Below are 15,946 nucleotides of genomic sequence, written 5' to 3'. Positions count from 1 at the left end.
AACAAGGACCTTGTCAATAATTACTTTCCCTTAATCAAGTTCATAATTCTGGGGAGTTTGTTCTCCCTCCCCAGGGTGTGATACTTTCCAGGAATTTAGATGGAACAAAAAATGCTACTCATACAGTAAGTAACTCTCACTGCCTGAATTAAAAAGTGACCTTCACGTTGCTTTTCAAAGGGGAAATGTGGTTTAGATATTCAGCTGAAATGGGATGACAGCCAGCATGAATAAAAAGAGGAAGAAAAACACATTGGCATCTACTATGGGAACGGATTCGTATTTCAAAAACTGGAAAGTTAAAAAAAAAAAGGCATATGATGGAAAAAACACTCCAAATATCCTGTAAAATCAGAAGAGCTACATGATCATGAATTCTGCAGGAGATAAGATGGAGAAGGAACAGTTAAAACAGCAGTGACCCTGCAGGGCACACATTTGGTGATGAGTATCAGCACTGATGTCAAGCAGAAGTATAACCTAATAGCTACAAAATAAATTATCTCTTACTGTTTAATAAAATCACCCCACAAGGCTGTTTCATGTGCTTTGGCTGTCTCACCTTCTCTGGCATATGGTTATAGAAGTGACAACCAGAAGGAATAGAAAAACCTCAGATAAATAATGCAAAAGTAACTTTCCAAAAATGTCAGTGATAAAGAAATACAAGGCAAACAGAACTGAGGGGCTGCAGTTAAACACATTTTTTCTCACAAACGTCCAGTAGAAAGTGTGCAAGGAGAACACCCATTGCTGGGACCAGTAAAAAGGAAAGCACTGAAGCACTCTGGCAAACACCCATTGCACACACCCCCAGCAGCCACTCTTGCTGTAGCAAGCAGGTCTCATTCTCCAAAAGACTTCACATTCTTAAGGAGAGGTCAACAGCATTTTGTCTTGCAAACACAAATGCTCATTAAAAACTTGCAATGGCTTTGAGAAGCTGATCTCTCTTCTCACATTTGAGTTTTCTCTCACTCTTATCTATATATCTGCCCTTCCTGCACAGAGCTGTAGATACATCAAGGCTCTTCACCCCATGTATGATGAGCCTCTCTTACTCTTCTATAATTCAGGGGATACCACAGTTTAGAATTTATATTTTTCTTCTGCGCAGAGTAGAATAGGATGTTAAAAATAAATCATGGTACAATTCTTTAAATATTCATTTTAATTCATTGAAATATCTGGATGTTTATATTATTTCATTTGCTTAAAGTTTTAGAAAGACTTTTCTGGCTGCTTACTAGATATCTTTGTAAAAAAACATCATTTTTGTACGATTACATTGTTCAATAGCCCTCGTGCATATTACTTGGCATTATGTGAATCTGATTTCTAAAGGTCAGCATATAAACAAACACATGTCAGCAACACTTGCTATGCGAGAAGGGAAGACAATATTTTCAGATTCTGCAAAAGAACATATACTTGTAAAACTACTGAAGCCTATAGCTCTAACTCACTGCAGCAGTACTGACTGATTGTTGCTGGAGGGTTTTGCCTGCATGCCTTTAAAGATATCATTACATATGTTTAGTGAAGGATCTTTAGTTTTGTAGACTGGCTTGGGTTGGAAGGAGCCTTAAAGATCATCTAGTTCAATACCCTCCTATGGGCAGGGTGATTGAACTAGAAAATAAACCTTTCACTAGACTACATTGCTCAGAGTCCCATCCAACCTGGCCTTGAGCACTGCTATGGATGGGGTATCCACAGCTTCTCTGGGTAACCTATTCCTGTGCCTCACCACCCTCACAGTAAGGAATTTCTTCCTAATATCTAAATTAAACTTACTGTCTTTCAGTTTAAAACTAACTGTCCCTGTCCTGTCAGTACATGCCCATGTAAACAGTCTCTGTCCATCTTTCCTATAGGCTCCCCTCAGGTACTGGAAGGCTGCAACTAGGTCACAGCAAATCCTCTTTTCCAGGCTGAAGAAGCACAATTCCTCATAGGAACAGCCTTTCCTCATAGGAGAGAATCTCCATCCCTCCAATTATCTTGGTGGCCTCCTCTGTGCTCATTGCAACAGCTCCGTGTCCTTCCTGTGCTGGGGAGCCAAGAGCTGGATGCAGCCCTGCAGGTGGGGCCTCACCAGAGTGGAGCAGAGGGGCAGAACCAGCTCCACTGACCTGCTGCCCACACTGCTTTGGATGCAGTCCAAGGCACAGTTGGATTTCTGGGCTGATTAGGTTTATCTGCTTCTAGTCTGAATATGCTATCAGAAGTGAAGTTCCCACCTCCTCCTCATGTAGATATCAGAGTGACAATTCTCCCACTCTAGTGAACATGCTTTTATTCCTCTCCCTTCTACAATAAGGACATTGATGATCCTTTCAGCTAAAATTAGTTAAGTGAACTGTCTCTTAACTTTTAGGGAAACAAAAATATTTTTTGTAATTTATTTGAAACGGCTAACACATTTTCAAATGAAATGCATTCATTTGTGGATATGTAATGCATGTTTATTATTTTATTTGTTACAATAATGCTAGAATATAGAAGGAAAATAAGTATATCACTGTCTGTGGCTACTTGTGGTAAATATCATGTCTGAAATGAGATCATCACAGATGGTATTTCTACACTACAGATTTTACTGAATGGTTTGAATAGGCTATAGTCAACTTTTTGTGAGAGAGCAGTAAAAGCAAGTTACTCAACAAATGCAAGGGAGGCAGGAGCTGAGGGTGAATGCAGGCCAGGCAGGTCACCATCCTTGCTGACCAGGGAACAGTCCCACAATACCCAAAAAAGAAAATTGAGCAGGTCTGGTGATGGGAATCAGGGCTAACAGAAGTTCTGTTATTGCCAGAAAACCTCCAGTGACAAATCCAAGTAAATTAGATGAAGCTAGGAGTCAAGTCAGTGGTCCAGGTTTGGGGTCAGCAAGGATTATGGCTGGGCACTAGACTGCCTCAGGCAAGGACCTGAGACTAAATATGGCTCCAGAGACAAAGGATGGGTGAAAGGCCATGACAATGCTGCTCCCAGCTTTGCCTCCCAGCTTAGCTCCTTCCCATCCCAGCTCCCAGGTCACAAGGCCACCACAGCTGGCCTGGAGCTCAGGCAGCCAAGTCCCTGGGAGCAGGGGTGGAGGAGAGGTCACAGAGCCTGTGGGTACACCACGGGCACTGACATTTTTTTCCATCTTGATTAAGGTTATAGTTTTAGGAATTCTATAAAAAAGTGAACATATGCTTCTGGTGGTAATGAAATAGATTGTTTCTTGATAAGTTGTTTAAAAGGATACTAAAAGGGCATCCCAATTTCTGATGTTCTTCACAATCTTTTTTCAAATCTTAGCAAAGCCTATTAGTCAAGTCTGTTTTCCTTCTAACATCTGTTAGAAAGCTACATCATAAACTACTGGCTATAATTTTAAATATTAATTTCAGTGTCAAAAGTCTGCACAGTGAATTTAAAGGTTTTCCCTTTGATAGAAATTTATGTGTGACATGCTGGAAGCACAAAAATATTAAGAAAAATCTAAGACTTCAAAGCCCCCCAGGAACTAGAAAAAATTAAAAATTAAGGTAGCTCATTCACACTTATTTTAGAAAACACAAAGGCCAAAGGAAAATAAACATTCTCAACTATGAAATTTTCCAATGTGTCACATTCTCCATGTGCTTCATTTGAAACATTACTGAAACATTTCATTTATTCCTCTGTTCTCACTAGGAACACCAACACCTAACCCCTACCATCAATTAATCAGGCTCTCTTCAGAAAATAGATTTTTTTGTGTGTGATAATCGTATGGGTAGGTGGCTCCAAATCAACAAGAATCAAAGGGGAAAAACTTTGAGCCACCCTGAGGCTGTTTTGTTTTGAGTGTCTATTTTTCTGTCAATGTACTGCATCAATATTGCTGAAAGAAACTTTGTGAGCATAAATCAAGATCTTGGTGCACATGGTTCTAAAATAGGAAATACATTAGGGAATTTAGTTTTAGCTGAAGCTTGCTGATCTTTAGTGCTAACAATCTGTATGTATTGGCATTTCAGTCAGTTCTTACTGGAGTATATTAGCAATAATTCCTTAATGTCTGTGAAATAGTTTGAAATATTAAAGTCTAGACCAGTATTTTTCTGAAATAATATTGATTTATATCCCTTTATTTTCTTGACTGCACTGAAGAAACTCTAGGGGTTTTTCTGCCCTCACTGGATTATTAGATCTGTTCAAGGGTTTCTGTACCACAACCTCAACACCAGAACATTTTGGAGTACACATTCTTTTTTTTAACTAACAACAAATAATCTTAATGAAAAATACACACAACTAGGATCTTCATTTTGATATTATTCTCACAAAAAGTGCCACAGTATTGAGAAACACACAAGGAAGATGAACTGTCCAGGTGTTGTGGGCTGTAGGGGGGTGGGTTATGTAGGGAGAGGCAGGGGCTGTCCCATCGGCTCTAGCAGACCCGCAGCAGCACACAGCTCAGCCTGGCAGCCAAGTGTGACCCGTGGCAAAGCAGACAGACACTCCTAAAGGAGCTCCATACCTGAAAAAAGCCCAGAATGGAGCAGAGGAAAAGTGTGAACAAGAAAAGGGGCAGAGAGGGAGACTACCATGTACCAACTCCCCCAGCTCTGTGTGCTGCTTGTGATGGTAGAAGGGTTTGGAGTGAAGAAGTGAAGCCTGTAAATTGTTGTTCTATGTTTGTCTTTCTATTTTTCATTACCTGAGCCTATTCCAGTTGACAAATTCCACCAAGTTGAATCTGTTTAGCCTGTGACAGTAACTGGCAAGCAATCTTGCTGTCCTTGTCAGGAAGGGAATGGGTGAGCAGCTTTGTGGGAGCTTTTACTGCAACCACACCAGATTTTATGGATAACTTCAAATTATCTTACAGTTTAATTTTGGTATATCTTCCTATCACATTCTAGATCACTGTAAAGTGTCAGGTTTGCAGTACATTTTTCCTTAATCCTTGCCCACTACTTTTCTAAATTAGATTTTTCTGCACATGTCATATGCCCCATATGTTGTTAACTGTTAGCTTCAGGGAAATTCTCCTTATTGTAGTAAATGACAAGTTGGCTATTTCTAGTTAACGTTAAAAGCCATCTTCTGTGTAGGATTCTGTACTAACATTTAGCTTTTTTTTTTTTTTAATTCTACCTACTGCTGCAAGGCATAAAAAGAAATTTATTTCTTCTATTTTGCAGCTGAAGAGTAAGGCGGAAGGCTTAATTCCCTTGCTAGTAAGAATTTAACAAACAATGATCTATATTTGCAAAATATGCAAAATATTTTAGCTGATTTAAACAATACAAAGCCACCTAAATGGATATGGCTTGCACATGATTTTTGCTCTATATGCAGTTTTTTGAGGCACCTGAATATGATCCTTTTAGTATTCAGGGAACAAAACAGACCCATTATTCCCTCAGCTTGGAATAGCATAATAGATTTTGCTTAAGTGCATGAAATCTCTGTTACAATCAAAGGTCAATAACCTTTAACCAGCTATTTCAAATTCATTTTCCCTCATAGAAAGTGAATAATACTGTGTAAAATACTTTGAAGAAAAGCAATATCCATTTTTTATCCAGTACGTGTGTCACAGTAGAAAAAGGAATACCATCCGTACTGCTGGGTAGACATGTTATTTAAATATAGTCAATCTTCAAAAAGTAAAATCACAACAGATTATTTTCTTTTGCTTTAGTAATTATCTGCTACTGCATGAAACTCTCACTACACAACAGCAAGAAAGCCATTAAATTTGCTTTGAGATCCATGTGATATGTAGACAGTTCTTTAAAAAAAAAAAAAGTAAACGTCCAAATATTCTTTACTCAGATTCAACAACAAGGCTGATGATCTTGGAATGCACAGTTATCCTACTGAAAACTGAAGCCTGAGATCTTGGAGGAAAAAAGAGAATATTATTTTGGAAATTAATCACAGTGAATGTGTCACCTCCTATGACTTGGCGAATATAGAGCCAATAAATATCAGTCATTTTTTTGATTGCAAGACTCGGTTCACAGCTGAGTCTTGCAATACACTATACAAGTAAATACCAAGTAATGAAATGAATAAAAATGTTGCATTCTTCAAAGTATTAAATATTTAAAACAGACTAATGGGAAAGGAGGAAACAAGGATCATATGCCATAGTCAGAGTTTCACTGACACAGTTCTACAAGAGGCCATTCTGCCTCTAGAACCAAGGAATACACTGGCAGTCATTTAAAGTTTTATTGTTTTAAAATGCCATTAATTGCTCAAGAGATTTGCCTTAAAACATAAAGCTGTTATTATCCAAAACAAAGGTTATGGAAGGTGCTGGGTGGACTTTCTTGATGATTTTAATTATCACTCAGGATTAGAATAAAGCAGGACAAACAGTGAAAAAACTATCACGTTTTTTACATTATATCCTGGGTGATTTATGATGCTGGTATCCCCAATTGTCTGTTCTGTTTATGCTGGATATTAAGTTCTGCAGCCTAAGACGGGCTCCAAGAGAGAAGCAGGGGAGAAGAAACACGGAATTTGTTATCAGAAACTGCACTTATGCCCCACATCCTACTCTTGGACTGTGTTGTCTGCAGTGGGCAGTGGGAGGAAGCTCTCCTTTGCTTTTTAGTTAGTTTCTTTAGCCAGCTAAGGTAGATGAGTTCCCTGGACTGTTTTTTTTTTTTTTTTCTGTTTTTTCTGGAACTGATTGGCTCTGCTCTGGACTGAACACCGAGAAGAACACCGGGAGCTCAAACCTGTGGTCCACTGGGGCCTGGGACATGGAATTTTCCAGTGCTGGAGGGACTGATAAGAGACTGAGTGTGCCGAGCTACACCCCATGACAAGGACTTTCTGAATTTGCCATCTCTTCAATACAGCGACAGGTTTTATTGTTTAATATTACTCGTTTTATATGCTTCTGAATACTTTGCTTGTTAAATAAACAGGGGTTTTTTTTCCATTTTTCTCCAAAGAAATTTTTTCCAAACCAGTTGGGGGAGGGGCTGGTTGAATCTGTTTTCTAGAGGGACCCCTTTAGAAGTTTTCTCCCATATCTACTCTAAACCAGGACACATTAGTATTTTCATTTCACCTCTGAAGGGAGACACTTTCTGAAAGTAAACAGTGAATGGATATGAAGCTGAAGGTGTAAGAGGCAACAAAGACTATTTCAAATGAAAACAAAATGAAAAGAAATTACATAAAAATGAGTTAGCACTGGAATGGAAGCCTGGGGAGAGGTAGAATCTCCAGTCCCACCTGGCTTACTCTCAGTTGGCCTTGCCTTGGCAGATGTTGAAATCCTTAAATAAGTCATGACTTTTGTTTCATAGCAAAACAGGAACACCAGTAACATGGAAAATTGATGACATCTTGGCACAGAAAAAATTTAGCAGCTTTTACTGGTGTTTTCCCTGTAGCTGGTCAAATTAATAACCCTTGTCTTCTCTACAGTCAACATTTCCTAGAACTGCAATCTTGGTGATAGGAGTGTAGACTACTGAACAGGCACCTACACAGAGACCTGTAAATTTAAATATCCTAAAAGTCATCCTACACAGCAGACTTCTATGTCCCAGCTGGCCATTCTTGGCTCCCTCCATAGCACATGGAAAGAAGCAGGCAGTTCAGATCCCAATTCACGCGCCTCATTACAGATGCATACCTTCAAAGCATCTCTTTTGCTCTAAGAAGGGTTTGGTATAGAATGGCTACCACACATGAGATTTAGATAAATCAATCAAAATTGAGTCCTTGAGCTCATGAGCCCACTAGGCTTCTGAATGCCTCTTGGACATAACCTCATATGATACAGTTAAGCTGTTTCACACACTTTCCTAAGCATAAAGCAGGATGCTGCATTTTCCCTTCTATCCTCCATTAGAGGTATCTTAATATGCCAGAATTATTACCCAGCAGAAACAATGCTCTTAACATACAGAGGATGTGTACCTCAAATTGTTCTCTTAGGTAACTAAGTCTGCTAATTTCTTTCTTCAGTCAGTATATAATATAACATTATTTATATAATGTAATATAATGCAGAGAAAACCAGTTTTTGTACAGGAAAAGAGAATATTTTGATGAAACAGTAATAATTTCATTAGACTTCAGTAATAAAATTTCCACATAACATCTTCATATGTTATATTCCTTAACAGTAAAGCATATATTGAAGTTTTATGGCAGTTGCTAGATGATTACAATATTTGGTACTCATGGTACTCATGTGCCCTAACAGATAATTTACAAGCAGAACTCAAAGAACTAACTCCAGTAACTGTTTTAAAATATATAAATCATTACAGGCATCCAAGGCTATTGTTATCACTTATGGCTCCAGGCCTTCTGCAGATTAAATTAAGTTACTTCAAACAATGAAGAGCAGTTCAGCCAGTAAGATCTGTAGTGAAATTAAACAGATACAGTGAACTACCACAGTAGTAAAATCTGTAAGAATTTATATACACACTAGATTTGTAAGAAGTCTAATGTTTCCAATTAACAATGTTTTCTGTGGCTTCAAAGCTACTTGTTCCAATCTTACTTTTTTTCTTCTAAGTAAATTGACAGCTTCTGGTTTTCTCATTAGCTAAGCTATAAGGCACCTAATTTTACTTTTCTCCATGATCTCTGCAATTAGAGGCAATGATTAGAGTATAGTCTACTCTACAAACAAATCTCTTCTTAATATTATAAACCAGGATGCACAACTGAATGGAGAACTGAAACATGAAAATGAAAAGAAAATGTTTTAGGAATGCAGGGAAGTTTAGAGAATAAGGAAATATTCCTTATATATTGTATTTAAAGGCTGAGACTATGGTTGGGTGTTTCTCAACACTACAGGCCAAAGATGGTATTTACTGGACGATCAGGTAATCTTGTATAAAGAGGCTTGGTCCTGACCTGGCTCTGTGTTGAGGCACTCATCTGCAGGTGTGCATGGAGATTGCTGCCACGAGAAGAACTTCACCAAAACAATGCACAGAGAAACACTGAGGCTGGGAAATTCAAAGTAATTAATACTTACTCATATAGCTTAATTTTCTTCAAGAATCTCCTCCTCAGTTACTATTAATTTTGGTAGGCTGTACAAATATTTCATAGGTACTAATTAAATTTCAAAAGTCAAGTGCAAAATAAGGATACTTTGAGCTGCCTATTGTTATAAGAATAATACTAGCAGACCAAGCAAAGCTGATTAGCATTTTGACACTGATCACCCAAAGGCCAGGTTTTCATGCACTATTGCAATTAAGGGATAGGACTGATCTATCCTGACCCAAAGATTGATCTAATCTAACCCTAAGACTTGTCAACTTCTGCTGACTTATTAGTCAGCAGAAAGAAACAGTCCTGTAAGTCAGTTCTCACCTAGCCAAATTAGAACTAGATGAAGCAATGCATGCATTTCCTCTTCTCTCTATTGACCTAAAGGTCTGGATGATTAACTTAAGCTTATCTACATAAAGTTAGTAGAGGAAGATGTCACCGTCAAAATATTTAAGTTTTTTTAATTTGGTAACTTCCAATATTCACAGAAACACTGTTTAATTAGGAATATCTACTATAAAAGAGATGCCACGATAAGCAGACTACATCTTGTAATGTACAGGAGTTTTGCATGTTACCTGTTAAAAACAAGTCAAAGTATTTGGAACATTTAGACAACAAATACCTGTGTTTTTCAACAAAATCTTTTAGAAGCTAATAGCTGCGTTGCCATTAGAAAAATCCAAAACCAGAGCTGTGTAGACACTGCCACACAAGGAAACGAAATCATAAAACATACAATACACTGGATGTATAGAGTATAAGACCTGACACTGTGGTTTCCTTGACACTTTCCTTAGGTGTTCGTTAACAGAATATAATTTAACTTAGTTTATGTTAAAAAGATTCCTTATATGGAGGCAATTTTGAAAATACAATTTTTTACATTATTGCTCATTATATTTGCTTAATGCATTTTCCTCAGTGTTAAGATGAGCCACTGTTAAAACAACCTCTCACAGTCTCAAAAGCAATGCTTTTTTTTTCAGAACTCCTTTCAGAACTCTTATCTGAGTTGGGAATTGATGAGCAACAAACCCAGTTTTTCAATATAAGTCCTGTCATCTATAACATATTAAGCATAATTCATAATAAAATTATGCTACAGTATTTTCACAATTAAAAAAAACCCTAAACCAATACTAGTATTTATGAATGAGGCATAAAGTATCATATACATTTTCATTCAAATTATTTGCAAAGATTTATTTATTTAGCAGTCTGTCACTTGAAAAAAATATTCTCTGAGACTATAGATGGGAAATGAAACAAAATTGAAACCTAGTCCTTGAATAGTCAAATTAGTTGTTTTAAAAGCTTCTGTATCACTGCAGTTTCTCCACTTTGAATTTAAATTCTAACATCTCCATAAAAAAGGTCAAAAGCAGTTTTGACAATGACAATGCCATTAACCTTTGTTAGCTGTTCCAATTTAAACACACTGGAAACATTTGTGGTTCCAAATCATCTTCCTCCCCTTCATCCCCAAACTGATATAGTTCAATTGGCTATGGCATGACCTCCATCAGGTCAATACACATCCTTATTATTTTTATGACATGTTCAATAAAACCATTCCAAAAGCTAAAGAGCTGACTTACCATTTTCTTCCAAGTACATCAGAAGGATGCTGCTAGATTCAGTCCCTTCTACAGCATAATCAAGTGCAATATTTCCATTAACATCTTGAAGAAGCACATTTGCTCCAGCCTACAGACAAGAATTAAAAGCACTTTAGGTTTTTGTACTGAAATCTCAAAACACAACTGGGGCTCTTACATGATCCTACTCAAAAACATTTCAAAGCTGGGGTTCTTAGACAGCAGGCTGATTATAACCTGAAACAAAACCAAACACACAAAAAGGCGAAGACAAAATGAAGGACTCATGAATGTCAAAAAGGCTGCCTTTGTTTGAGACAGCTGACTCTGTTGCCACACTATCTGTCCAGTCTGGCTTTGCTACACAGATGTCTGAGATGCTCATCGGTGAGTTTTGGAACCACCACCATTTGCAGCACAACACTTTAAAGTCAGCTGTCACTGACTACAGTCTGCCTCAAAACACTCCACCAGAACCAGCAGTGGTCAAAAGCTGACTGACAAGCAGCACAGACATCCCTGCAGTAGGGATGGGCAGACAGCTGGCCTGGGTAACCTTGTCAGCTGGCCTGACCTCTTAAAGCCTCATCCATCAATCCAACCTCAAAGAAAACCATCCATTGCTAAGTAAAATTGCCTTTTGTCACCAACTGGAGACAAAGAAAATGAGCTTGATAATTTCAACTGTAGTATCTAAAGAAGCCAGGCTGAAATTTCTCTAATTTTCATTCAAAATTCAATATAAATGAGTGACAACTAAGAAGAGCCCTTGCGGTTGAAGGGTGTTTAAATTAACAGATTCATGAGAAGCTTGAAAAGAAACAACCAGCATGACTGTATTTGCTATATTAAAGATTGTTAATGTAAGAATTTGTAGGAAAATATCTTTTTTTTTAAAGTAAGAAAGCTGCCATCCTTGAAATACCATAAATGTCTGGTGGGTATAGAAGCTTACATTACTAGTATTACATTACTAGTGTTACATCATTAGAAGTTACATTACTAGTGAATTGCCATGTATCTTCTTTAAGAGGTTGTAACATTAATTAATTTCAAATTTCTCTCTTTGGCTTTTAATGGCAAGGAATTATGAAATAAGTGTGACCTCAGGTAAATTTAATTACTTTTCTTAACAGCTTGTATGATAAAGAGTTTAATAAAAATGAGAATTGCCAAGGACTGCCTTTCTTAAAACCGCAGCAGCAGAGGTCAAATGCAATATGAAATAATTAATAGAATACATGACTGCTTTTTTTCAGGAGCTTTCTCTGTAAGTATTGTATCAAAGAAAAACTTGCAATAGGCTCAGGTTCTGGCTCAGCTTGGAATATGACACAAAAAATGAGCAAGTTCATGTAAGCTTTATGTTATCAAACCTGAAGCTGAACTGTTAGTCTGAGGTGATCTGAGTTTCCAACACAGTGACCATGGGACAGACAGGCATCAAAAACTACTCACCTCAGCTGTCTCAGATATCTCTCACATCCTATTAGACCATATCCTGTGCAGCAAAATAATCTGTCCTCCTACAAAACACACTACTTTCTTCTAGCCTTATCTTGTTGCACTGACTATAAGGGGAGCCCAGGGAGCAAATTTAGATTAGATGTATTTCTTCTGAATTTTTAAATGAAATTAGATGAGAGGATTTGACTCTCATGCTTAATAAGAAGGAATAGAAGGAGACTTACAAGTGTAAAATCTTACATTCATTATAGTGCTATGAAAATAAATTTCTACTGTCTGTCCTGCCAGATAAAATCAAAAAGATGGTAAGAAATCTGGTATCTTTAGGGGATGGTTTAACAACTATTCATTGCACTTGTTCCACTACTAGGAAGTATGATTTCTGTTTTGCTTTCTACTCACTGACCCATGAGAGTTTGTTGGTGATAAGGCAGAATTATGAAAGCAAAACAATTTCATATATGATTACTTTGCATATAAAAAATCTGCACAAAATCTTGCAGGTATCTATTCTTCCTTGCATGTAGATAATCTCCAGGTAGTGCCAAAAGACCATTTTCTTCCTTGTTGAGTTAAGAAACCAAAAGACCTTTGACATATCAAATGCAGGAAAAGTAGGATAATTGCTTTGGTCACTTTTCATTAATTTCTACGATGCAATATCACAGAAGGAAGGATATAATATGGAATTACTCATATCCAAGTAATTTGTATTAGGTATTTCTGTATTAATTTATTGATAAGTGTTTGCAATGCTCCCAAACAGTTTATTTTTTGGGTTTATTAACAGGCATTTTTAATATGGTGTATCATCCCTGCCTCCCAGCTCTGCACCATCTGTGAGCTTACTGAGGGTGTGCTCTGTCTCACTGCCCACATCAGGAATGAAGACCTTGAACAGAACTAGACCACTCCTAACCAGGGGCTACACCAGCAGTGTAGAACACGTTGCAAGCATCACTGATATTGTACCTTAGTTTAGATGCAGATGGCCAGAACTGTGCTAATGAACTTGAGTACTCTATTACATACACAGCCCTGTAGGCCAGACAATATGAAACCCAGATGTGACTAGAGACAGAATTCAGATTATCTGAATATAGTCCTACTTTGTTTATAGATTTCTGTTCACAGCTCTTGAAGAAAACATGAGGAAAATTGTCCCCATGCTGCTGATATTAGTTTCCAAATTTATATGCATACCTTGTTTATGTTCTAAATGCTATTCCATACTTATTCCATTTCAATACAACCCACTTGAATTCTGCATGTGGTGCTCAATGTATGTGAAAAGTTACCAACTTATTTATTCTCAACACATCCTCATTTTCAAATCATTTCTCAATAAAAATGATAAATGTTTTGCAAAATTTTGTGTACTATATGCCATATATACAAAATATTTTTGAGATAATTATTTGTCTGCAATGATAAATTATTTCTATTTTAGTAAGACTATAGAAGGACCATCTCTAAATATATTACTTTAAGGTGTTTCTAAAGACACCAGGTTAAATAACACCAAATGCAAAATGCAACTGAAGTGCGTTTGTGCTACACAGAATGACATCCACATGTAGATAAAGCAAAAGAGATTGAACTCTGGTGATCAATAATAACTGAGTAGACTACCAAATTTACATAATATCCCTACATAATCAGAAATCTGAGCCTTCTGCTAAAGAGAAAATACCTTTGGCTAGTGAAAGGACAAAATATTTCCTCTCTAGCTCCAGCAATGATGATTCAAAATACTTCAGTTTTTATTACTATCACACTAGTTTGTATTTTTTAATTTTGTTTTAATTTCTATTTACCTATCTGCAGAACCTATGATGTTCTCAATGTTTTTGTTTCAGGAAACGAGAGTAGAATAGCTAACTTCCAAATAAAGTGGTGACCCTAAAGATTAGCTAGAGAGATCAGGAGCAATACTGCTGGCATAGGTTAGATGTGCACAGTTCCATAATACTAATCTATGTGCATGCCCACATTTTTTACCAGCGTGATGCAGTTTAAGGGGACTTCCCACTCAGTGGAAGAGAAATGAGCAACTTCAGATTCAGTGTAGAGTGCATGATCCAATGTACATCTGCACTGCAACTTATCCCTGATCACATCTTTGTCTGGCTAAATTTGGAGCTAATTTAGGATAGTACAGAGAATACTGCTTTTGCTTAACAGGACGCCACAGGAGCTGAACTCTTCCTTCCCAAATCATGTTCCAGAAGATGAGGAAAGAACCAAATAGCTTCTGAAGTCTAAGCACTACTGGAAGTTTTGATTTGCAAGAGTTTACAAGAACTAGAAACTGCATGACATCATCCCATGTAAACAGGGCTCTACAGTGCTCTGTCCCGATAGAAGCCACCCCTTGCCCCTTGGGACAGGCACCCAAGTATAAATGCAGTCACAAACTCTTAAGGCTATGTTGCTATAGCTGTAACCAGTGCATCAATGTCCAAATTCCCACTGATAAGCTAAAAGTTGAGTTTAGTCCACATTCTACAGTTAGGAAGCCTAATTAGTGATACTGTAAACTCAGAGGCAATCAATAAACAATCTCTCAACCTTTTTTTTTTTTTTTTAATAATTAACTGATTCTAAAAATCAATTTTTCATGCACAGGGGCAAATTTTTCATTAAGTATTTAATTTTTTTTTAAAGTCTTAAAACTTCCTTCTGTATTATTTATTATCAGGCCAATATTCCTTCCTACTTTCTTATTTCTAGTGCTGCAATACAACTTATGATTCCCAAATGAAAAATACATCTACCTACCATTACTCAAAAACAAACAAACAAACAAACAAACAAGGGCCCAGGAACCTCCATTCTGAGGAATGTGTCCTTACTGAAAGATATAAAATTATTTATTTCCTCCTATGTCTCTGAAATACACAATATTTTTTGTATCGGCAGTCTAACTTTACCAGTATAGGTGAAGACCATATGAAAAGCTGTGGGCTTAGACCTTCTCCAGCCATCTCCAGCATTTGGGCACAGAGTTCTAACCACTGGGTTGTATGTCCAGAAAGTCAGTGCCATCACAACAATACAGACAGCAGTGTAATCTGATTTAGGCATTGTTTGGGGACTCCTAACTTATTAATTTTCCCCTAGAACTTGGGAGAGATTTGGGCATTTCTCTGCCTAGGTACTACCTCTTGCTTATCTTCCCAGCTCGGATGTCACAGGTTTTGCACCCAGGCAACATTGTGGTCAGAAGGGTTTCCTGGTGGAACTACATCAATCCACTTTAGGTGGAAATTGGGCAGATTCCTGAAAGTCTGACAATGATTCAATGAAATTCTTGAAATCCTTTCTTCTGTTGCATACCTTAATTTATTCCCTCAAACCTGTGGGCCATGCAACATTTAAATATTTGAAATAACTAAGTAATTTAGCTTTATTCATATAGTAGAAAGTCCCAGGTGCATTATAAAGTATTTGTAATACAGAAATGATGACCCAGCAATTGCTTCTGTCACGTAGGATTACCACCATTGGCTTCATGAGGTTTTATGAAGGCAATCAAATATACAATAGACACTGAGGAATATGTGAATATGTGTGGATATTAAGAAAAATAAAGGACAGAGGCAGAAAAAAATTAATACACCTGTTGCCATGGAAAAAACCAAAACCAAAATTTTCTCCTAATAGGAGGCTTCTGCACAGTTCTTACAACGGTTCAATTGTTCTACAATATGCTAGCTGTGTGCAAATTGTGCAGTCACCTGTCAACGCCATCACAAAACTTGACTTTTTTATACTTACTTATATTCTTATATTAGTAATCTATTTTTATTCAATTCCACATATTCCACATG

General features: G+C 37.2%; 1 protein-coding gene across 10 annotated transcripts in view; it reads right to left on the bottom strand.

Annotated features, from left to right (window-relative positions):
* Positions 1-15,946, bottom strand: part of MYO16 (myosin XVI) — a 365,514-nt gene that overhangs the window by 204,069 nt on the left and 145,499 nt on the right. For all 10 annotated transcript variants that reach the window (XM_064407780.1, XM_064407778.1, XM_064407774.1 and 7 more), the window contains one exon: positions 10,647-10,755. In XM_064407780.1, coding sequence (XP_064263850.1) covers positions 10,647-10,755 — 109 coding nt within the window. The remainder of the gene's footprint in view (positions 1-10,646; positions 10,756-15,946) is intronic.

The sequence above is a fragment of the Passer domesticus genome, chromosome 2 (genome assembly GCF_036417665.1).
Source record: "Passer domesticus isolate bPasDom1 chromosome 2, bPasDom1.hap1, whole genome shotgun sequence".
Taxonomy (NCBI): domain Eukaryota; kingdom Metazoa; phylum Chordata; class Aves; order Passeriformes; family Passeridae; genus Passer; species Passer domesticus.
The sequence above is the reverse complement of the archived record's forward strand: the minus strand, read 5'-3'. Positions and strand labels throughout refer to the sequence as shown.